Genomic DNA, 24,540 nt, shown 5'->3' with positions numbered 1-24,540 from the left:
ATTGCCCCTGCACAGTAACAAAATGGCAAGCAGATGCAGACTAAAGTTCAGGAAAAAAGAAATGTAAAATAAAAGTAAGGTTACCCAGCTTTTATTGCCTACATTGTGCCACAGTTCATGTATTCCAGTATTCATGAGAGCAGTGTGTGCTGTCAGATAATTTGAACTATTTTCACACAATTCACCCTGCAAAATTATACCTTTAGGCTTCTAAGAAAGGCTAAGCACAGTGTAAGAGACAACGCTCCACCTCCATTTTTAGAGCCATTTGACTGTTTCAGTGATGTTCTCAGTCTGTCCTACACTGTACTATTAACAAAGGCTTGGTAGGGCCCAGCCTTTGCAGAGGAAGGACCTCCTCATGTAAGCAGAACAGCCTAAGCAGCAGTCATGATGAAAAAAGAATATAATTAAAGGAATGGTAATTCTTTTGATCCCATAACACTCTGAACAGCTGTTCAGTGGCAAACTGTCATCTGGGTAGTGCAATGGCAAATGAGATGAATGGGTTAATCTTTTTTTGTATGCTTCCCTCAGCTTATTGTTTCTCTCTGCTGTCTGTAGGTTAGCAGGCTTTTCAGGACCAGGCTCATGACAAGCAAGAATGATATTCAAGTACTCTGAATATGTTTCTAATTTCCTGCTGTTGGAAGGCTGCTTTCATTTGCTGACTCTTTCTCATGGATGTTCTGCTTTGACTTGAATCGCATCAGGCTTTCCTTCTGCTTTCACTTTTAGGTGTTTCAGTCAAGTGAGGTTCCAGAAAAGACATCATCACCTGAAGAATCAATCCGGATGACGAAGGGAATCACCATGGCAACTGCCAAAGCTGTTGCAGCTGGGAACTCATGCAGACAGGAAGATGTGATTGCTACAGCTAATCTGAGCCGCAAAGCAGTAGCTGACATGCTAACAGCTTGTAAGGTAAAGATTCATTTGCTTGCCTAAGACTGATTCCTCCTCCCTGTGGTGTGCCTCTAAATGCCTCAAATGTTATAATTTGTTTGATTTCTTTGTATTAATGCTCTACTTTTCAGATGAGAAAATCAATGGTAAGGGGTTGTCTCTCAGAAAGGATTATCTGTGTTATGCACAGAAAAAAAGCAGCAGTACTAATACCGACTCTTTCTTTTTGTGCAAATGACAAGTTTTGGTTGACCTGAAATTTCCTACTTTTCAGTCTTCTGTTAAACTGGCAGACAAACAACTTGTGCAAGTAGTAGATTATACAGATAATCTTACAGTCACAAATACAATTTCAATATTGCTAGAACAGTGAAAGGAATGGTGAAAGGAATCACTCCGGTCTATTTTTCATAGTCCTTTCCCCTCTAACAAAATCTGTTGGCTTGCTCAATTTCTGCTGTGCTTTTCAAAAGTGTGTTTTGCCTTTGCACTCTGTTTTCTGCACTTGCTTGAGCTAAACAGCTTTGGAAAACTGAGCTGAAAATCTTGGGGGGAATGTGTCATATTAAACCATTTGGCTTTGTTCGGATGATAAACAACATCTAAGCATAAATTAAAAACGAAAGGGTTATAAAGATCTCATTCCTTTTGGTCCTTGGTAGTAACACAAAAGTACCTTTGCCTGTAAATTATATTTATTTGCTTTTGCCTTTACATGTGTGGAAAATGACAGTAAAATAATGGTGCTGTCTGTGAGGTGTCTGATTTTCAGCTTTTGGTCAAATCTCAACTGCCTAAGTCAGTCACAGATGAATTTTTACCTTAATACTGCCTGGATTGGAAGAGTTAATTCTGGTTTTAAACTGATCCCCGTACAAAAGTGCAAGTCCTAATAGAACTTAGAACTTTTTATTATACTGAGTTTTCTGTCAGGGTCTTTAGTCTGGCAGTTCTTGACCACTTTGCATGTTTCAAATCTGGATTCTGTTCTCTCTGCTTCATAAACCTGGAGGGTCAACACAGCAAACCTGCTCTAATTTGCATGGCAAAACGAAACGACTGTGCCACTTCCATGAGAACTACTGTAGCCTATTATGTCGTAGGTCCAAGCCAGTTAATTGAAGCTTCTGAGGGAGGCTAAGAAGAGCTCATAGTTGTGGCACATTGTAACAAATTAATTCAGGCATGAATTCAGATGCTGAGGTGCACTAAGCATCCTTTGTCCTTTGGAAGTGGCTAGTGCCACATTTCTGTTCCAATGTCTCCAAGCAGACAGCAAATTCTCATGAAGAGGATCCTCTTTTTGCAGAAATAATATAAACACACTCACACAATGTATAGCTCAATATGTAATTCTGAACATTTACTTATGATCATTCATCTTTTTCTATATACATTTGTTTCCCATTAATTTAATGGTTTCAGAGTTCATGAATTGCAAGTTGGCTGACAGGATGAAACTTCCTGCAAATGGAACAATGGAGTTCTGGGATGCTGGAAAAGCATCTGTGGTGTCCCAGGGAATTACCTTCACAAAGAAAGCAATCCTCAGAAGGAAAGTGACTGAGAATCATTTTACTTACCTGTAATGATACACTGACAAGGAGTAAGGTCTAGTTTTATCTTGCCTAGCTTTCATAAAATCAGAGGTGGTTACTGGGCAAGCAGCAATAAAAGTCTTCAGGTATCCTAATTTTATGTATACATTTGAACTAAAATGTGTGACGAAATAGCCATGTCATTTAACAAAGCTTTTTAAATATACAGTTTGTAGCAGAGTTTACTTAGCGAATCCTGTTTCTACAAATTTTGCTTAGAACCTTAAAAATCTTATGCCATTAATTTCTACAAATTGGTTACTGTACATGGCATTCCCTTGATAAGCCACATCTCTTAAATTTTAGGGGTAGGAACCAGCAGTCTTAGCCTCAGTATGCCATAAAAGCTACGCAAGGCAGTGAGTGCAACTTGGTTTTTGTGATATTTGACAAATACTGAGGGAGTTTCCGGTGTGACTCAGCTGGTCTGTACAATAAGCACTGACAAATAATCAGATTTGATATCCTTTGGGCAAGAGAAAAGTACATGTGTATGATCTATGGAAGATTTGTATAGAACATAGCTTAAACTTCCCTGCTGTGAAGAAGTTCCATTTTGTTGCCAGCTGCCTAAGGCAAGTCGTAAGGGGTCCGACTTATTAGCAGTTACTCATATGCTTGTGCTTGCTCTGCTATATGTGAATTTACAGCACCTATTGCTAATTCTATACTTATAAGATGCCATTTCAAAAGACAATGAGATTGATGACTGCAGGATATAACGAACCAAGACAACTCTCATTAAAATCAGTGGAACACTGTAATTACGTTTAGTGAAGGTTAAAGCGGGCCCTAAGATAATAACAATTTCTTTATTACCTATTTGTACAAAATAATATCTATGCACTAAGTAACCTGTGCATTATATCACTATTATAGTATCTGGTCTGAATTCAATGTTGACCCAGCTTTTAGCAGGAAGTTGGACTATGTGAGTTCTCCAGGTTCCTTCAAATGGCACTGATTTTATGACTATCTCAGTACATTTTACCTCCACAAGTGCTGATGAGCGCTATCAGTGCTGATGGGCTAGAAGTTGTGGTCCTAGAGCCAAGTATTGCTTGCTGCCTTACTGTTTGGGAAGAATGTGAAGAGAAAATGGATTCTGATAGGTAAGGGAAGCTTCAGCAGGAGGAAATAAATGTGTACTCTGGTTCTTTGGACATATGTTTCTGTTTGAGATGCTTCAGCAGGTTTTCTGTGCAAGTATGGAGGAGTACACATCTTTGTTATGAGTCCTAACTGGTGTAGTGAGATTGCTATTGGGATGTTTCTGCATACAAAAATGTCTTCCTAAAATAGCTATTACCTCTTTAGTCTGTTGTGAAGTATACAGTTTTAAGACTCATTGCACTTCAAAAATGTTGCCAAAATATTCTGATGTCAGTTTTGGCTATGTATGCAACGCATAAAAGGAAATTTCTATTACTGTCCTACATATTTGCTCTAATCGCATATGTATCAACAACGTTTAAGAGCACAGGGAAGAGTATTAGGATGCTTACAGTGCACCGGCGGATCCTTCTACCCTGCTTGAAAATTCAGTACGGGCTGTTCTGGATGATTCGGGCGTCTGGAGCTCGTTTGAAGTGTTTGAAGCTGGGGAAAGTCCTACCCTTTTTCCTCCCATCGCCTTTCCCTGCAGATGACTTGCTGGCAACCTGCAGAAATGACTTTCGTGCTCTGCTCATCTTGAGCTTCCCGGCAGAGGGAGCCCATAGACCGGCTCCGGGCCCCGCTGACAGCAGCGCTTGCTCGGGATGTTGAGGGCTGTAGCAGGGGTTGGAAATGGGCGAGCAGTGAGGCAATGCCCCCTGCCAGCGGAAGGCAGGAAGCTGCAGGGGAGGAAGGAGCTGCTCTGAGAGAGGAAATGGTGATTTTCAAGGTTTTTAGGAAGTCCAACTTGTCAAAAACTGGCACTTAAACGTTTAAAAAATAGTTCCCTGGAAGCTTACTTTGGAATAAACAAAGCTGCAAGAGGCTGCAGGCTTCACTTTTTGTTAGAAAGAACATGCTTGAATTAGTCAGGCTTCTGTTTAATGTCAGGTATTGTACTTAATGGAAATCCTTAACAAGTAAAAGCACTGACTCTGCTGCTGCTCCTCTGTGTTTAAACAGATGGTTCCAGTGCTGCCCATTGCTGTGTTGAATCGCCACATCAAGCTGAAGCCATTAACAAGCTTTTACTTGCAACATGTTACCAAAAACAAAAAGCAGCCAACCCTTTTTTTGGGTGGGTGGGTTGGTTTGGGGTTTTTGTGTATCTCATGTAAAGTAACGATTTCCTGCACTTCTATAGCAAAGCTTTCTGTAAAGAGCAGACTGTTATATTTGTCTTTCATAGTGGAGAAGGAAAAGTGAGACCCATGTTTGGCCCACATGGTGGGCTGGGGGTTGCCCTTTTATTGGCCAAAGTCTTCTGGGGCCTGGCCAGTGCTTTGGTCTCTAAACCAGATGGCCATTTCTGCTTTCATTCCTTCATGGTAGGCTGTACAGGCTTAAAAATGGGTTTAGCATATTCCTAACCTGTAAGATGTGAATAGCCATGTGTGGGTGGCAAAACTCCACTTGCTATGTTTATATTTGTTGGTATTGGTAAAAAAGAAGAACCACAACAAGATAACCTTTGCACTGCAAAACAGTACAAATGCAACCCAAGAGCCCATTCCAGCCCCAAGGTACTTTCCAAGTGATGTATTTTTCTTTAGAAAAAGTCATAAATCCTTCTGTATTTTCAGATGGTTCTCAAGGGTTTCACTATGCGGCAGAAAGAAGTAGTACTACTGCTAACAATATCTAATGAAGGACTAAGAAAGACTACAGATGTACCCCCAGACAAGAGAATGTGCAGATGAAAGGAAACGTGTTCCCAATGCCATTCTCGGAACTGGAGCTCTGCTGTTCTTTGAACTTTTGCTTATGCCTTTACAACAGAAATGGTTGGCCCTCAAGCTCAAATGTCATTTGCACGTTATGAAAAATCTCTTCCCTTCTTTTTCCCCTATGTGCTCTGTGTTGACTTTTGCTGGTGGGAGCAATTTTGGGGTACTAATATTCTGCCTCCTCAGCAAGCATCGTATCACCCAGATGTGAGCGGAGAAGTTCGAGAGCGAGCCCTGCGCTTTGGAACAGAATGTACCCTGGGATACTTGGAACTCCTGGAACATGTTCTGCTGGTAAGGAGTCATCTGCATGCACATACTGGGTTCCTCCCAAGAAGAATACTCTCTCTGGTCTCTTTCTACAGTAGCTGCTAGTGACAAGTTTTTATCAGTTTGTCACAAGTTTATGAACAGTTTTGTTACTCAGGAAAAGCAAGCTAAAGTAAACTCAATGCTTCAGCTCAAACTGCAAAGTAGATGGAGGACTAGAAGTACTTAAATGGGACTGAATTGGGATCTGATGAGTCCTGACCTAAAAATGGTCCCCAGCAAAGAAATTAAAATAAGACACTTCAGTGTTTTTTAAGCCCACTGTAAGCATTAGGCATGCTAAGCACACTCCTGTCCCCCAGAGCAAAGAGGTTACATATTCTTTAGGAAAGCACTTTAACCTGCCTTTTGCAATCACACCTACTCAGTGGCACCCCAAAACCCCAAGCCAGCGCTGCCTCACAAAGAGCTCTCCAACTCATGCCAGACATGACATCCCCAAAGCTCTACATAAAACTTCTCTACTTGTATCCAAGGTTAGGCATTTATCTGCAAAATGGGAAACATGCTTACAGAAAGATAAATGTGGTTTTGATGTGCATTTAGTTTGAGCTGCTTTGCAGAGCAGCTTTTGAAAACATGAAGAAAATGCACACCTGAATGGGACTTTCAAGACTCTTGGTTTGCTGTTAAATCTCTTTCTTTATCTGTCACTTTCCTCTCAGAAGTAGTTTTTGAGTATATGTGAATTTCCAGAACTTAATCTTTTTTCTCCCTACAACATGGTAATTAAAGATGCAAATGTTTTTCCTGTTTAGGAAAGAATTCAACTTCACTGTCTGAATGTGTGACTGTTTTCCATTTGCAGAAGTGCAGTTTAATACTTCATGCAAATCCAGCTCAGAGGGGTCTGCCTTTCCCTTCTATTTAAGGGTCTTGCCAGGGTTGGCATTCCCATTGTGTTCACCATTGGTGATTTTTTCCAGAACAGGCAACTAGAGCTAGCTTGCAGAACTCTTAATTCTGTTTCTTAGTAATAGTGATCATCCAGTTTGCTCATATGACTTCCAGCAGTGTAGAAAGACTAAGCCTGATGCCTAAGTATAATGACTATAATGTCTGAGATTGGAGTGCTAAAGCATGTGTTCCTCACACAGTCACACATGTGCTGCTGTTTTGGAAAATTCTGTCCTAGCTTTAGCACTGAGAACTTCCAGATAATATTGCCAGTTCCTGTAGAAATCGGAGGCAGTACCACTTTCTCAGCATGCATCAGGCATTGCAGGTGGGCCTTTGCTCCTAGTGATTCATTGATAACTGTATTTCTTTTACTGCACTCATGTTTTCTCTCAGCCCATTGCTGCAGGAAATAAATATTTCACTAGTATGGCTTGGGAATGTTCCAGCATTCTCTGGAATCCTTACTAATGTGCATTAGTACATTTTATCTTTGCCTCTAGATCCTTCAAAAACCGACTCCAGAACTAAAGCATCAGTTGGCGTCTTTCTCCAAGCGGGTTGCTGGTGCTGTTACAGAGCTCATCCAATCAGCAGAGGCAATGAAAGGTGAGTTGGGCAGCCTGGATACAGTGTGCTTTATACTCCAGATGATGAACTGTCATTGTTGTAGTTTAAAACAAAGTGAAAACTAACAAAACCCCTTTTGATTATGTTCCCAGTGTCTTGGTACCACATACTTTCATTCTTCAAATTTCATTGCTGATGTTCAGTTCACAGTCTTGATAAACATGTATATTTGGCCCTCTGCCACTTAAGATGATTGACCATAAGTCATCTGTGTGGGCTTTGAAGATGGAACCATCAAGTAGAGCGACAAGTTTGGCTTTAACTGTTTATACATGCTGCCTTCATCAAAAATATCTCTTTCCCTGCTTATCTGCCAATATTAAGGCTTAATATAGATTTCCTTCATCTTGTACACTACTTGAGCTAAACGTCTTTGGTAACATTCTGATAGTTGATATAAAACACATATATATGTACTCTGTAGCTATTAGCAGCATAAAACACAGCTCAGCAGGATTACAGTACCATATACTTCAGTTTTCTCCCAGCACATCAAAAGTAGGAACCAGTCATTTTGTATTTTCCTGTGATTTTGTCATCCATAAGAGAAACTGCCTCATTCTTTACCTGGCACAATGGTGATCCATAAACATTCAACATTATTTCCTTTGCTGTTTGATGAATCAGACATGGGTTATGCTATTCCTGATGCAAAGTGCCAGTATCCTTCTCCTCAGTAGTTGTTCCTTAATGATGATTGATGTTTCAGTTGAGATTTTATTATTAAGTTCACCCAAACTTTCTGATCCAGTTTCAGTGACTTTTAAAAAGGTGTTAAGAGTTGTTTTCCTTTGTTCTGTTTTTTTCATTCTAGCTTAGTCTCCCTTTGCCTGGTATACACTGCTTCCTATCCTTTGCTGTTTCCATCTGTGGTGCCACTTCCTCCCCTTGCTTCTAGTAGTTATGAACTTGGAAGTTTTATTTCTGGTTTCCTTTTCTCTCTCCATCTGATTTTCCTGTTGGCTGTCTCATGGCTTCCCTCAGTCCAGAACATGGATGCTTTCTGAATCTTGTCATCCAGAGAATAATGTTATGAAATGGAAAATAAGAATGCACAGAGAAATCTGGGACTCATGCAGCCAAGTGTTCATTTTGTGAACCTCCAGAGTTTCTTTGAGCCAAGAGAAATGCCAAAAACTAAACAAAACAAAACAAAAAAAGTTGACCTTTGGCTATGTTACAGAAACTCTACATTGCTGTCAGAAACACATTGCCAAAAGCATGCTTTCTGCAGTCAATAATAGCTTCATCTCTAGCCACTACCATAAAAAGAGACTCTGAAAAGTGTGCTGTGGATGGCTGTGTTGCCTATAATATGTCATCTTTACCATTCTGTCAGACTTCTCAATGTACCTTACCAAGTTAGAACCACATTAGTAAGGGCTCTGATAAACGCAAGTTGGTGACAGCTAGTTTTGTTCCTAGGGTATGGCAGTATCCCTTTTTGAAGCTGCTTTGTGTGCACAGTTCTTCAGTTACTTTCATAATAGAGTAACCCTAAGAAATACATTCTTTCACTCTGAATTACATTTCACTCTCAGTGACATGAACATTAGAGGTTTTATGCCATTATGGTACTAAAATCAGCTTTCTACTATGTGCATCCTGTGTTTTGACACTTGACTGCATATCACCCTGTTTGAGTGACAGCTCACAGTGGCTCTGAAGTTATTGTCTTTGTCTGTATTAATTTCAGGGACAGAGTGGGTGGATCCAGAGGACCCAACAGTCATTGCAGAGACAGAGCTACTAGGGGCTGCAGCATCAATTGAAGCTGCAGCAAAGAAGTTAGAGCAGCTGAAACCAAGAGCCAAGCCAAAGGTGAGTGTCCATCCCCCCTGTTACTTTGAAGTTAATAAAGCAGAAGATGTGTATAGCCCATATATTGGTATATGCTTTGATACTGTCTCTGATAATGGTATAAACAATCAAACCTTGCTTCGCTTTCAGTGCCATGAGACATTGTACTAAATGGGACTCACCCCTGAAGGAAAAGGATAAAAAGATGCTTTTCAGGGAGTGAGTCAAACACCAGCCATGAGCAAGCAAAGTAAGAAAAGCCAAATGTTAGAAATGCTTTTAAGAGTTACAGCATCATTGCTGTTGATTATTTACTTTTCAGTCACATTTGACTGATGTGAAAAGTCATTCTCATTTGCTTTCCTTTGAAGGATGCTTTGTTCTCATCTTTAGTGTGTAATATATCAGGAGAGAGCAGTAGCAACAGAGAAGGGGTTCAGGAGAATGCAAAGACCTTCAGGATTTTCTTAGATTAAAAACATGGCATTTTATGCCATGCTAAAAGAGTAGCTGCCTCAGTATCTAATGAGATATGTGGTATGACCATTTCTATTAATTTTCCTGAAGGAAAATAAATTACAGTTCATTATGAAAGCTAGTGCTGCACATTGCAAATTCATTTCAAATGTATGTCTGAATATATTAGGTAAAATTAAGCCAGCTTTTCTCATGGATGGTATAGAGGTAGTACATGAAACTGCCACTACTTCTGGTTGTATACATAGCTCACAAGACTGGATCACAGAGAATTGCTACTTCTTGCCTTGTGTGGAGTAACAGGCAGCATTTAAAAGAAATTACTCTGTTGCCTGGAATTGCATGTCTTTAAAATGAAAATCATGCTTTAGCTGTATAACTGATTTCAGTAACGGACTATATATCCATTTCCCTGTTTATGCTGCTTTGTAGGTACAAAACTGTTTTCTCAATGAAGCTAATGAGAAGTCTTTCTAAAAGCAGGGCCTCAAGAACTTTCAGTGGTAGATGATTGTTTTCGGTACAGGGTGGTATTTTGTCATTGAGGAACATCAGATGAAATAGGTTTTGGTAGCTTTGCTCTTTGAGGACTTCACAGCCACCCCAGTCCTCCCACACTTCTTGGTGCTGGGAATAAATCAGCTCATAACAAAGACATGCTCTTTGTCTTGCATTTTTTAACAAGTATATCCATTTTGTTTATAAAGAAAAATGGTCCTTTCTAATGAGATTCTGCAGAGCAGAGGACACAGGCTGAGTACAAGGAGGGGAAGAGTCCTCCATCACCTTTCTGTACAATCACTACACAATAGTGTATATGTGTTGCCTGGTAACCGTGGAGCAGTTTCCTTCCAACATCTAAGCTTCTCCAGGGTCATTGTAATTTCACAGTGAATGTAGATCTCACACCTGCTCCTCGTTTAACATGGTAATTTGAGTGTCCAGTCTCTGTGATTTATTGCTCTGTTTATTTGCCTAAAATAAAACTAAACTAAATGTTTTTAGTAAATGAAACTAAAATTCGTATCCAGCTGTTTGTGTCATTTTGGGTTTAAACAGCCTTTACACCCTTTCTTAGATGTTTAATCCCTTTCACAGTAAGGATTGTAATTCACATGAAAAGGTACTAGGAAGATCACAGAGGGGCTCATAAATCACCTTTTCTGCTGAAGACTTGTAGCTCATATCCTCCCTCATATCCTCCTTCTGAACAGGCTCTATCTTTGACAACATACCTAGTGTTGTAGTGTGAAGGCCTAGACTAGGTAAGGGGGCTGATATAATTAATTTTTCTTATGCTTAGTCTATGAAATGCAGGAATAGGAGCTATCTTCTACAATGCAACAGACCAGTGCTGCAGCTAGACCAGTGCTCTGCTTTGATTAACAGTAATCATCAAGTGGACTTGCAGAGAAGTCATTAGTTGGTAATTTCAGAATAATCTGCCTGCAGGAAATCTATCTTCTTCATCATTATTAATTGGTGGCTGCTTCTCTATTTTTGGGTAAGCTTCTGTTACTGGGGCAGGGAGTGAGAGTCATTTCATTCAGATTTGAAATCTTCATCTCTATGTGTTCCAGTTTGTCTTATTACTTCTACAGAAAAAATTCCCAGGTTGAAGGTGGGGGATTCTCTCATTCGTTCTGCTATCTGAATTTTTTATATACTTTTGGATTTTTTTCATTCTTCTTTTCCTTGTTTTCTCTTCATATTTTTGCACCTACCATACCCGTTTGCTGTCTTAGACTGAGACCAATAGCCTGAGATGTCTTCATTTTCCAGTACTGAGAGTCATCTCAAAGAACATTCTCTAATAAGACACAGACATGTTAACTGCTGCTCATGTTTATTGTGTGATGCATACTCTGCTTTAAATTCTGGCCATATAGCTGCTGGTGAATGTGCTCCTAAAATGCTTAGTGTGCTAGTCCCCTGCTCCATTGATACCCTGTCAATATATGTCTGTCTTCCGAGCTTTTATCTTACAAGCGCTTTGAGGACTTTCCTAAGTAGGTGGTGTTACTATTCCCCATAACACAAAACCTGTTCAGTGCTCTTATTACAGTCTTCAAGGTGGGGAATGTTCTCTAAAGCAATGAGATCTCTATTGTTTATTAAGCAAGTTTTGGCTGGTTTATTTCCTTTAAATAACAATTCTGTTTTTCCGGAGTATAGACTCCTTTTTTTCTGTTTTCCGTTTTGGAGGATCATGCGTCTTGCAATACAACCACATATTCCTCCTGTTACGCAAATATGCCACTGGCTTTGAAATAACAACACCCCCATCCCCAAATTAGTAGTTTCAGAAGAAGAAAAACGTTTTGTCTAAGTAACACCTACGTGCTTCACTGCTATTGGGAAATAACACTTTTAAGGGAAAAGGTGTGGTAGATGAAGTACAACAGCAGAGAGCATTGCTGTACCTACCCTAGTCTGTTGGTATGCTCTTCATGCTTCTGTGCAGGCTTATGCCTTCAAACACGAGTGTCTTTAGTAGTCAATAAGAGTTCCCTGCTGTTAGCTTTCAGCAGCTTGTCCTTTTTTTTCCCCAAGATGAATCAAACCTGGATGCCTTTTTCTGCAGGACTCTGTGTGATATGTTTGATATATTAGGTTGTTATTTAATCCAACTATATATCAAACATATTCCTACAGTGTCCTGCCCTGTCTCCGGGGGTTTTAATATAGTAGAAGGCAATATGAAGGAGTACATTCACTCACAAGCAGGTTTAGAAGACTTTCTGCAGACTCCTAATCTAATCTGATTTAAAATATATACATGAAGGGTTCCTTTATCAGTGGAATTGCTCTTGGAGGGACTCTTAAGCTGTGTAGGGCCTTTTATGACAGTGAGCAGCAGCTGTTCCAAAGACTGACTTTATCTGAACTGGTTATTGTGTTTTCCATGGCTCAGTGCAGTAACTTACCCATACTGGTTTTCTCTTATGAAACAGAAGAGGAGAGCCGCTTCAAAATAAAATGGTTTATCTTTTGTGATATTTTCTGTTATTTAGCAATGAGATTTGGGGCTCATCTGTTCTCCTGTTAACCCTGGCTTGATTTATGCTACCCCTAATAGTGGAGATGCTGTAGAAAACTGGTTAAAATACAGTACAAAACCAACTCAAATTATATATTTTTTTTAATGGTGCAGTCAACATTTTCAGGCTATTTCATGCTACAGACTATAGCATAATAATTTTGTTTGTCTGTTCTGGTGACTTCATTTTCTGATCCATTTATACTTGTACTTAGTCAATAACAGCTTATTAGTTTAAGCCTGTGGGAAATAAGATGCTGATCTTCATAGATGCAACTTGAGGAAGGAGAAACTTATCACTTGTCTTATCAATCTGGTTTTCTAAAGAAACCCAAGTACCCCCTCAAGTAACTAAAATCCTGCAAGGTGAAATTTTCTGCCATGAATCACATTATTGTTCCTAACTTGGTTCATGAAGGCTGTGAGTTGACACGTGTTGAGGGCACTGTTGAGGAATGTGAACTTCAGACTGCTCAGGAACACACTGTTTAGTAATGTGAGTGGGTAGAAGGATTACTTCCCTTGTAGGGCGTTTTGCTGTGTTCAGTCTTGGAGTGCTACATGTCCTGTTGCTGAGGAATGCCTTTTGGAGAGTACAGACAGGTAAACATACACACAGCACTGTCCAAGCCTCCTGCTATCTTCCCTATTTCACACATGAGGATTCAACCCCTAGATACGTTGTACCTGAGAATGCTGACAGGAAGACTGTAGGGAAGGAATAGAAAATAGGGATTTGTTAGAAAAGATGGAAACTCAAGAGAAGTTCCACAGCTTGTGTGCTGTGTTAAGGCTGCTTCCAAAATAAATTATCCACAGAAGAGATCAACTGTCAATAGAACACACACACACACAACCTGAAAATAAAGAAATCGTGAGATAACAGGAAATGTGGGATTTGGAAGTTTGAGAACCTCGGGCTGTATTGTCTTGTCTCTCTGCTCCCGGATTTCAATATAATGGGAAAAAAATTCATTTGGTACATGGGGGAAAAAACCCCGTAATCTGTTTCCTAATGAGATACTAGGGTTTATCTGTCTGTTTTCCTACTGAGCTTTACCTGCTGCTCCATGGTGGAAGTTAATCCAGCAATTTTACAACAGCATTCTCAGTAATGCGAGATCTGATTTCTCTGCATTCCCTTGGAAAGTAGTCATTTTTGCCTAGTGCTTGTGTGCAATACTTAATCTGCTCACTCCACTGAGCTGAGTTGCAACAACAACTTTCAGCTCTTTTTGGTGGCTGTTTTGTAATAAACAGGGCACATACCCATCTGCCTCATAGATCAGAGCATGGTCATGGGCACTTTATTAACTGGACAAAAGAATGACACCTCCTTTATGATAAGGAAGCAGACACTGAAATGCTCACTCAAGTCTGAATTTCTGACAATGCTGAAATGCTGACCTAGGAAGAATAATACACATCATATATTTTGGTGTGTTGAAAATAAGAATTTAAGTGCTCACTTAAATTCTTAATTTATACTTAATTTAAGTAATTAAGTATAACAGGAGCCTTGGAATAAAATAAAAGTGTAATAACAATCTGTTGAAGGTAGAAGTGCAGTAATTGTCTGTTAAATGTGCTATGGTCCAGTGGTGCTTTTGTTGATATTTCAGTTTATGTCTTTAGTCAACTTAAATCAAAGTCAAAATCACATCTATTTTAATAATGAAAAAAAATCTGTTTGTGACTACACTGAATTACATTTAGTCACTTTGGTTTTGTGATGCTGTGATTGAAGTAGAGTTTTGTAAGACTTGATGCCTGATGCATAAATTCAGGACCAATGTGATTACAACTTAGGTGTAATAATGGTTGTGATGTGACATTGCAAGCATTGCCAAAAATTCACGTGGAACATGACTTGTGCACTTAAAGCAATTCCTTACACTCTTTTTGCAGAGGCATATGCTTCAGTTGAGAAGATTAGCCCAAGAGCAAGGCAAAACAAATGTTTTTCCTTGAATTAGGTGAGGGTTTTCAAATAAAATCTTTAAAGAAAATCTTTAAAGTGCCAAACAACTTCACCTACACATCCGTGTTTATTTTTAGATCACTCAGTTTTTCTGGTGTCAGTGAATGCTACAGTTTCATCTCTTGGACTTTCAGTTATGTGGCAGTCAGGTGAAGTGTGGTAGGACTGAGCACTGCTCAATGTTCCATTTTGTAACAATTTATAATGACTCATCATTATCTTTTATTATTTTATAATTGACCACTATTTCATCAGAGTGCAGTAAGAGGAGAGCTAAGACTCAAACTATGATGGATGCACTTAGACTTGCAAATGAAGTGTCCAGTTTTCTGGACACTTGGCCAGTGTTCTTAGAGTTAGTTATTTGACACAAAAATGCTGTGGTTGCATAAGTTGGAATTAACCTGTATTTCAAAAGCCTCATGTCTCACAAGGTGGTCTCTTCTGGTATTGTATCCATATTCGTCATACTGCATTGGATTCTGGCAGACTTACGATTTGATCACAAACAAATTACATTCTATTGGTTTATTTTGCATAAAACCCAACCAGAATACATGGCCCAGGTCTGGTTCTGTTTAGCAAGAATGATTTGTCTCTATTTGGTTAACTGTTTGAAGCTAGTAAGCATGCTTAAATGGATGAATGTTCTCAGTATTTGCTTAAGTGATTAGGAAGTTGAAGAAGTTATTTTATGGAACAACAGATTTGCATTTTAAAAAGTAAGAAACCTCATTAGGAACAGCTGATGTCTCTAGTTGCATATGTTTGTTGAAAGACACATTTGGATGACTGAAGTGTTCCAGACAGACCTTTGGAACTTCCTATCTCCAAGATGACTAAACTGGACTGCTTCACAATGCTGCTTTCTGTGAAATGACTGCTCTTACTAAAAGCTGTTAACTCTATGACTTGCTTGGCATCTACTTTACATTTCTTAGTACAGGTGAATGAGAAAATATGCATTTCTCACTGCTCTTTCTTATTGCTTGAAGTCTTGAACTATTTAGAAAATGCTCTATTTAGTGTAGCAATCCTGAAAGCCAGTATGATAGCACTACTAAAATCATCTTGGTCCGGAAAACCAAGAATTTCTTTTCAGACCTGGACTTTTCTGAATGTACTTTTGAGTAGCCCTAGTGGAGGTCATGTGTTAGAAAGCTGAAGGCGATTCTATAAGTATCTTGTGTGATACTCAATTTCATGTGTGAGCAGCCACAGGGCAACCCAGTATTTTAATTCACTTTTGTTGACTCTCAGCTTCAGTCCACAGGAAATTCCTTTGCACAAAATCGTGTTGTAGGTCTTAATGAATTCACTGATGAGTTTCAAAATCCTCTTCCTTCACTTTGTGTGTGTCCTTTATCTTGAAAATACAAGTGCTTTCAGGTGAATAATGTGTGACATTGTTTCTTCTTGGTTATAGCAAGCAGATGAGACTCTGGATTTTGAAGAACAGATCCTGGAAGCAGCTAAGTCCATTGCAGCTGCTACCAGTGCCCTTGTGAAGTCAGCTTCAGCAGCCCAGAGAGAACTGGTGGCACAGGGAAAGGTAGGTAAACGGAACAAGCAGCAACAGCGGTGGGTGATGGGGAAAGCATCAAAATTGAATCTAGCCTCTTAACTCCTCTCTGTTAAAACACGAGGAAAAGACTTGGGAATGACTAATGAAAGTGTCAGTATTTTTATTGCTTATCACAATGCATGGCCCAGGCCTGGTTCCATTGAGGGAAAACACAGTTGTGTTTATTTAAACCTTGCAAGTGTCATGCAGCGTTTGGCTTTTCAGCTCTTTTTGCTGTGGGGAGGTGTTGTGTTTATGGGTTTGTTTTTTTCATTTTCTGAAGCTCTGTCATTCATGCTAGTAGTGTATAGCCTCACAAGACAGCTTGGGGATCTGAAAGCAAATGTCACTGTATACAACACCATTCTGGACCAGAATAGAAAGGGTTTCGTTCATTGTGTCCTCGGTGTTTGTTGTCTGATTCAGTGAGAATGCAGGCCTGTGTGCAAATGCAGTGCATTTAAGTGGATGTGCTTGTTATTGTTGTTGGGACCAATGGAAAGAGTGCTTATAACACATCATCCTTTTGGTCTGGTCAGGATTGAGAGCTTTGTGGTTTACTTCCTATCCATCACTGTGTTTTTTTCTCAGTTAATATACTTCGAAATTTAAAATCTGAATAGCAAACATATATGTTCCCTGTGAGAACAATTTGGTTGAGGATCATTGATGTTGTATAGTAATGGTTTCCAATCTCATCCACTTCTTTATTCTGAGCAGACTGTATCATGGACCCTGTCACAAAAGCACAATGCTCTCTGCTTCAGCTAGAATTTCTGAAGAGCTCATGCTGTTAGTTCCAGCAGGAGCACAGAGCATGTGTTTCAGAGCAATAGTGATGTAACTGTGTGAAAAGACCCACTGTAAGCTGTAGTTATGGAAATTACCAGTACTGCATAAAATGAGATGTTAGTGTGATAAAAATCTATCTGACTATGGAGACAGCCCAAAAAAGAGAATTTTTACTTACCTGCTTTGCTTAGATTATTGTGCAGTGTGTTTATGTGGTGAGACCTGTTCTTACTTAGTTTCATTATGGCATACAGCTTGCTTTACTTTCCTCGTGACCACCACTGTAAAGTTATATAGAATAATAGAGAACATACCTGGTACCAGCCCTGAATCTCCCACAGGTTTTGGCTTCTTGCTCCCACAGATACATTTCTGTTTGTGTCTTTCAGATTGAGGATAATGGCACTTGCAGCCTATTCCATCCAAGTTTAGATAATTGTTAAAACCACTGTAATCTCTCTAAGGAAAGCTTTACCTTGCTGTTCTAATAGAAGCACACCTGTCAAATATAGTGCCCTATTAGCAGATCTGTTGTACCTACTTTACTGAATTTAGCTGATTTGTTTTATCCATCACTTTTCCATAGCAACTTGCTGAAAGATCAGGAATTTTTAAAGCAAATGGCTTTTACTGATAGTTTCTTGCGTGCTTGAAGGATATGAAAATAATACTGTGGTCTTTAAAGAAGAAATTAATCCCCACCGAAATCAATGTTGCACATCCTCTCATTATGATAGTTCTCACCAACAAATAAAGCCATACTTTTGAAATAATGAAGCCCTAACTCATTTTTCTTCTTTACTAATTATGAGTGCTTAGGCAATTATCACTATGGGGTATCCTCTGACTGCTGTAGTAACGTGTACCTCCAGGCCTGCCGGAAGTATAGGTAGTGATAACAACACTGACCAAACTCTTGTCCATAGTGAATGGCTCCAACGTTCCTGCTGGGAAGATTTTGTAATTGATACTGGAGAAATGTTTTGTTTTTGTAAGAAGCCTTCTAAGACATGTGGTACGGACTCCTCCCAGAAACGTATAGCTGGCATGTGGGCAGGAAGAACAAGTTTGATCTGCTCCACATCCAATGCTTCAGTGCCAAACAGCTAATGGTACTAGTAAACACACTTACTCTGGCAACTAACTATTCCTCTTTGACCTTTTCAATTTGGTATGGTGTGTCACCATAGCTATGAGAAAGCGCACCTTCTGTTTATGCTGATGCTACACGTAAGAATTCGATTCCAATCTCTGGGATCCTCATTATGTACAAATCCCTGTTTCCATTTTCTTAAAAATACATGAAGTTTCTGGACCCTGTTTGCATTTCACACCTTCCAGCTCCTCTCACAAAACCTCCCAGCCCCGGCAGCTGGGAGTGGGGGGCTGGCAACCAACTGTGTGTAGAATGTTGTTTCATTACTTGCGTCTAACAACTTGCTGTTGCCTGTACTGCTGATGTCAAGAACACTTCAGTGGGTTAGACATGCATAAAAATAGGCTGCTTTCCTCAAATGCCATTATTAGGCTCAGTATTAGGCGGTTAGGGGGCTTTCCTGTGAAGCTTTCTGGCTTGTATGTTCCGATAGTACCAGAATCAGAAGAGGCTGAGGAATGATGTAAGTCTGAATGATGTAAATCTGAATGTGTTGTGGAGACAGAAATAAAGTCTTTTAAAGATCAGGAGATAGGGATCTGCTGCTATTGTTGCTTAGGCCAACATCTCAGCTGCAACAACCAGTACTCTGAGACTTCTATGATGGGGCAATCCAAGCAGCATAGCAGGCTGGCACTACATGAGCAGGCAGACATGTGCTGGAAGCACACTTTGACAACTAACTTTCAGCTGGATTTTCTGCTCCTGCATGTGCTGGGCACAGTCACAGTGCAGGTGTTTCCTTTTTTCGTGGATTACTGTTTGTTTAAATCTGAGACAAAGCAATCATATGTTCTGTTTCATTGTGAGATATCTATGAACTGTTTTTCAGGTTGGAGCAATCCCTGCAAATGCAGCTGATGATGGACAGTGGTCTCAGGGACTTATTTCTGCTGTGAGTAACTCTTGAGGAAAACTAACACCATTCCTGAAGAAATAATGTCCTGTTGGAATACACAGTGACTTCTTTCACTGTCTCCTAGGCCCGAATGGTGGCAGCTGCAACCAGCAATCTCTGTGAAGCAGCTAATGCATCAGTACAAGGCCACGCTAGTGAGGAGAAGCTCATCTCATCCGCCAAACAAGTGGCAGCTTCTACAGCCCAGTTGCTTGTGGCTTGCAAAGTGAAGGCTGATCATGACTCAGAAGCTATGAGGAGGCTGCAGGTACTTACGTTCTTTCTTACTGAAAATCTATAACAGTGCAATGTAAATGCTATTTTAGCACTGTGTGAACAAACCCCAAATTTTAGGAATAGTTTACTGAATTTTCAGCACTCTGTGCAGTTTTTCTTCCTTGTGGGATTCTTGCCCCTTGTGAGGCACTTGCATTCATCAAGGGTGGTTGTGCATTTGTCATTATTCAGCTGTAGCTTCAGCTTGCTTTACTGCTTGTTTTAGTCTTCAATTTTACAAGACACAGAGATGCAAATGTTGACTGGCCTGTGCTAAGCCTTGGTTTAGGTGCAGTATTGATAGGTTCATATCCATGGTAAGCCATAGGAATACATGAGCTGAGAATGTTTACTACATGCATTTTTATAACAACTGAGTACAGCTGATTTCTCTGCAATTATTCTGCTTTCAGTTAGACTCCCAGTAAGCCTTCAAACAGCTAAGCACTCTTCACTGGGTTGCGCATGAGTATCCTCCTGACCTCTTCAAAATGATACATATGTTCAACAAGTACTTGCCTTAGTGCCAGCCTGGGTTATGGTCAGCTTTCCTTTGTTTCTAGGCATCAAGACACAGCAATTGTAGATAGAACATTTCTAAAATGGAGAATCAATGTCAAGCTAAAACAGGAGCAGAACCTGCTGCAGTGTCTCAGCTCAAGGCTGGTTTAACTTTCTTATGTTAAACTGGTTCCTTTTACATTAAACATCCATTTCATTCTGAGCTTCTATGAACTGTTGCTGAATTAGCAGTGTGTTATGGTGGGTAAAATAGAACATCTCCAGTAGTCTTGTTGAAGGGTGTTCATTTTAAAAATGGCTACAGCCATCTGTGACATCCTGTCCTGCAGGCTCAGCCTGGAGCCTGAGAACTGTTTTAGCGCCTTTTTTCATACTGAAGTATCTTTGACAGTGAAATTTGCCCTTTACTCTTATTTGCACAGATGCTCCTAATGGACACTCAATATAACAGTTCATGAATGGATGGGTAGGATCAAGTCCAACAGAAATACGTATGACTTTAATCCATCTGAGGAAGAAGAATTGATTTCATCGTTTTTTCAAAGTAGAGAAATGGGTTAAATATTTAGGAGTTAAAAAACCCAGATGTATGACTGTGTGAAAATCTGTTTCTACAGAAAACAGTGTTTTTTTAATGTCAATGTTAAAGAATCATAGAATAGTTTGGATTGGAAAGGACCTTCAAAGGTCATTTAGTTCAACCCCCTACAATGAGCAGGGGCATCTTCATCTCTAGGGGTGAGATGGTTTTAGTGCTTTCTAGAGGATTCACTTAGACTGATTTTGTCAAGGGTCTGTATCAGTAACTGGGAGATATTTCTGACTATAATGCAACCTGCACTTTAGTATCCAAATGCCAAGATGGGTCTGAATAAATTTTAAATGCAAACAGTAGAAACAAGAACAAAATCAAGTATTAGAGACTGTTTTGTCAGCTCTGCCAGGGAATTTGAGGTGCTAAGTCCCTCAGGCAGATACTATTAAACAGAGATTTAATGTGAAAAGATGAAAGGGGATGCGAAAAAGAAAGAAGCCCAAGGACATATTGAAATTTAACTTGGCCATTTTATCAAGCTTCCTATTAGTGACAAAGTGAATAACAAAGGGAAAATAAGTTTGCACTTGGAAATTATGTCCTTTATCATAGCAAAACTGGTGAGTTGATGTCTACTAAATTGTTCTACTGGTGTTTTTGCCAAAACTACTGAGGCTTTTCAGCTGGCTTTGCCCCCAGCACAAACACTTTCATATGCCTTTAATCAATAGGTAGGTATGGGAGTTCAAGTCTATTAGTTTTCTCCTTCCTACCCTACAAACAACTGCGAGCTTTGGAAGAAGACATTTGAACTGCATTTTCCATGTATACTTCCTTGGAATGCACTAAGCCTATGCCAAAACTTAATGAAACAAATAGCAATGTTTCCATTCTCTTTGGATGAGCTCCAGACTGAGCAGAGCAAATTTCAATTAATCTGTCTTTGGGTCATTTCAGGTGGGAAGAGAGATAAGTTGGAAGGGAGATGAAGCTGGAAATATGGAATGGGACTGAGGGGAGGTGAGGGACAGAAGAAGAAAACTCAGTGTTGTGCGTAACAGCTTGTGATTTCATCTCCTGTTTTATTGCAAACTGTAAGGGGAAAATAAAATCTTGTTTATGCTTTTTCCAGCTTCCAGCTATTGAAATTAAGGAATTGTATTCCTCTCTGTACCATTGATTTTGCAACATGCATTCACTTTTCACTGAGAAAAACAAAGCACACCTTTGTTGTGTAGTCAGGCAGAGATCTTTTAGTTTTGATGCTCAGATGAATCCATGTTACTTATACATTTTTGTGCTAAATTTGTTCTTTTTCAAAGGCTGCAGGAAACGCTGTCAAGCGAGCATCAGACAATCTGGTCAGGGCTGCCCAAAAGGCAGCATTTGGGAAAGCAGAGGATGACGACGTTGTGGTCAAAACGAAGTTTGTGGGTGGCATTGCTCAGGTTGGTACAATCATCCAAGAAGTAAAGCAGAGGAAAACTATCATCGAAATGTAGCATAGTGTTAGATTGTCCATCTGCTGCATTGCAGGCTGGACAAATAGAAGTAGAAATCTATAGTAAGTTACTTGATACCTCACTGTTAGGTAACCATTGACATAACAGCTGCAAGACTGCAAGACATCTAATGCTTCTTCACTGAGCATTTACTGTAATAGCAGCTACTGGTGTCCAGTATCTTTTATTTTGTTCTGATGAAGTTAGTAGTTCTTTTCAAATTTCTCTTATGTACTTCAAATATTCACAAATCTTAGTGGAACAATGCTTTTGTATGTATATAATCAAAGAAAAAGAGACATAAGAACTGGTGACAGTTCATTGCTGTGACCATAACAAATATGGGGAAATAATAGCAGTATTTTAAAATAGCCTCCAAGGCTTTGAGGCTTTACCAGCTTGTGGATCCTGTTGTGAATGAGGAACACCACCTATTGTGGTCACTGCTTACAAGATACTGAAATTTATCATTTCTGCATGTCTGTAGTACTGTTGTTTTTCCTTTGGCATTTTGAGAAGCAGGAAAATACTGTGGACACCTGCAGTAATGAGTGCTCAATTCTGCTGTCGCGCAAACATTATGTAAACATGGTGCGAACCCCACACCACCATGAGCACTATAAAAGCCATCATGGGTATAAAACTATGCTCATAGATTCTTCTCTTTTTAGTCCTCTTTAAGGCACAAGTGAGAATATGATCATGTTCTTGATGGCCTACTGCTGGAAGCTGGAAAAATTTGAGCAATTCCTGCTGAAGTCACTGAAATTTGGTGCTTCTCTGGAGAATGCTCAAGGCCTACCTGTGCCTGGTGTCACAGACAAAGGAATCTTGTTTTATGGACAGTATTCCTTGCTCTTGCTGTCACAACTTATGTTTGTGTTCTCTAGATCATTGCAGCCCAAGAAGAAATGCTGAAGAAGGAAAGAGAGCTGGAAGAGGCAAGGAAAAAACTGGCTCAGATTCGCCAACAGCAATACAAATTCCTACCCACAGAGCTGAGAGAAGATGAGGGTTAAACCTGCTGAGATCTTCTTCCTTCTCTTTTTTCCTTTTTTTTTTTTTTTTTTTTTTCTCCCTTCTTTTTCTTCCTTTTTTCTTTTCTTTTGAAGAAATAAGCTAAAGGGGGACAGTACAGTGAGAACTGCTCTGACAACATTCTGGTATGCCAAGCACTTAGCTAAATAAACTGCGTGTCATAGCTTTGGATGAGCAGAGGGGAATAAACACTTGTTCTTTGTCGTCTGGGCAGCTGAGGTGCATGATGATCAAATAATGGTACAGTGTTAGGTTCATCGTTCCTGTTCCTTCCTTGACTTATATCTCAGGAGAGAATGTTTCACTTTTTACTAAAGATACTAAGTCAGTATTACTGTCACTTTCCTGATGCTTGAGGTATTTATCGTTCCTTGACTTGTTATAAAACGTTCATCTTATTAACAGGAAAACAGTCAAGAAGTATTTCATATGATAAATATTACACAAGCTGGTGGTTCTCCCCCAACTACTCTTTTAAAAAGAAGACCAAGACAGAGAAGGATGTATGTCTGAGTGGAGAAACACGCATGAGTGTGGCTTTGAAGATGCCTGTCCTCTTTCAGTGTTATATAGCTGGTTCACCCCAAAACTGGAGGAATTGTCTCTGCACCTGTTTGCACTAGTGGTATTATTCCTTACCTGATACCAGCAAGCTTCTGCTTGTACAATATTTAGGTTTACAAAATGTGGCAATAGCCATTCTTTAAAGAGCTTGGAAAACAAAGAAATGGAAACCTTGTCACTGCCTCAATAATAGCAGGTTCATGAAAGAAAATGCTGTTTCAATTATATACCTCTAATGTGTGACTACTTTTACAGTATTATACACACATACACATGCTCTAACATTGGGATGAATAGCTTGCATTTTGGTTTTTTTTATGGAAGTTATCTTGTTCGTACTGTGGGATTTCTGTTAGAATGTATTTCAGTGAAAAAAAGGAAATGCCCAGTACAACAACAGACTATCACAACCCTTGTTGTTATTTTAATGATTTCATTTATACTTATTTTGCTTTGAAACCTGTGGGTATGGTAGGAGCAAAGAGAAAGTGATTTACAAGTAGACTTTTCCTGTAATGTATTTTTTAATTATCTGGACTCTAGGGAGTTTGTTTTCATAGTTGGTATTGATGAAAATGTACTCACCAAGGAATTGCAGAGAAGGAATAGCAGCAGTCATCAGTCTTTGTCTTCAGCTGCAGAAAGGTACGGTATGCTCTCAATATCTCTGTTGTGACCTAAACAATAGCAATATGGGTAGAGTGAGTACCACATCTTACCCTGTCAGAGAAAGAACACAAATCACAGCAACTTTAACCAGCAAAAGGTAAATTATTTGACTAACTACAGAAACACCATCTCTCCTAATGACAATTTCCAACATGCCTCCAACTTCACTCAAGCCCTCTTAAACAATAATGTCAAGTCTGTTTAGGTCAAAGGATGTTGTCACTCTAGTCCTTCTGAAGGCTGTGCTGTCATTTAGATACCTGCTAGGTCCATTCAGCTGAGCCTGTTATGTTACATGCATACCCAACTAGTTGTCATTGTTGCAGAAATACTTGTCTTGTAGACTCAAAAGTAACCCCTTAGTGGTAGGTTTACCAGTTTAGATAGTGCTAACTCCTCATTTAAGTTACATGCATGAGATATGATTACCAGGAATTTTGTCACACTAGTATTAAATATATAGCAAAAAAATTACTAGAGAGC

General features: G+C 39.5%; 1 protein-coding gene across 2 annotated transcripts in view; it reads left to right on the top strand.

Annotated features, from left to right (window-relative positions):
• The window catches only part of TLN2 (talin 2), a gene marked incomplete at its 5' end in the record, with an annotated part of 84,941 nt that extends 61,483 nt beyond the window's left edge, over window positions 1-23,458 (top strand). For both annotated transcript variants that reach the window (XM_080626091.1, XM_080626090.1), the window contains 9 exons: window positions 739-924; window positions 5,573-5,680; window positions 7,117-7,222; window positions 8,940-9,064; window positions 15,968-16,093; window positions 18,886-18,948; window positions 19,037-19,219; window positions 21,607-21,732; window positions 22,677-23,458. In XM_080626091.1, the coding sequence (XP_080482217.1) occupies window positions 739-924; window positions 5,573-5,680; window positions 7,117-7,222; window positions 8,940-9,064; window positions 15,968-16,093; window positions 18,886-18,948; window positions 19,037-19,219; window positions 21,607-21,732; window positions 22,677-22,805 (1,152 nt within the window). In that variant the 3' untranslated portion in view covers window positions 22,806-23,458. The remainder of the gene's footprint in view (window positions 1-738; window positions 925-5,572; window positions 5,681-7,116; window positions 7,223-8,939; window positions 9,065-15,967; window positions 16,094-18,885; window positions 18,949-19,036; window positions 19,220-21,606; window positions 21,733-22,676) is intronic.
• Window positions 23,459-24,540: the final 1,082 nt, after the last annotated feature.

This window comes from Psittacula echo (genome assembly GCF_963264785.1).
Source record: "Psittacula echo genome assembly, chromosome: 10".
Lineage (NCBI taxonomy): Eukaryota > Metazoa > Chordata > Aves > Psittaciformes > Psittacidae > Psittacula > Psittacula echo.
Note: the sequence above shows the minus strand (reverse complement) of the source record. Positions and strands in the feature narration are given on the sequence as shown.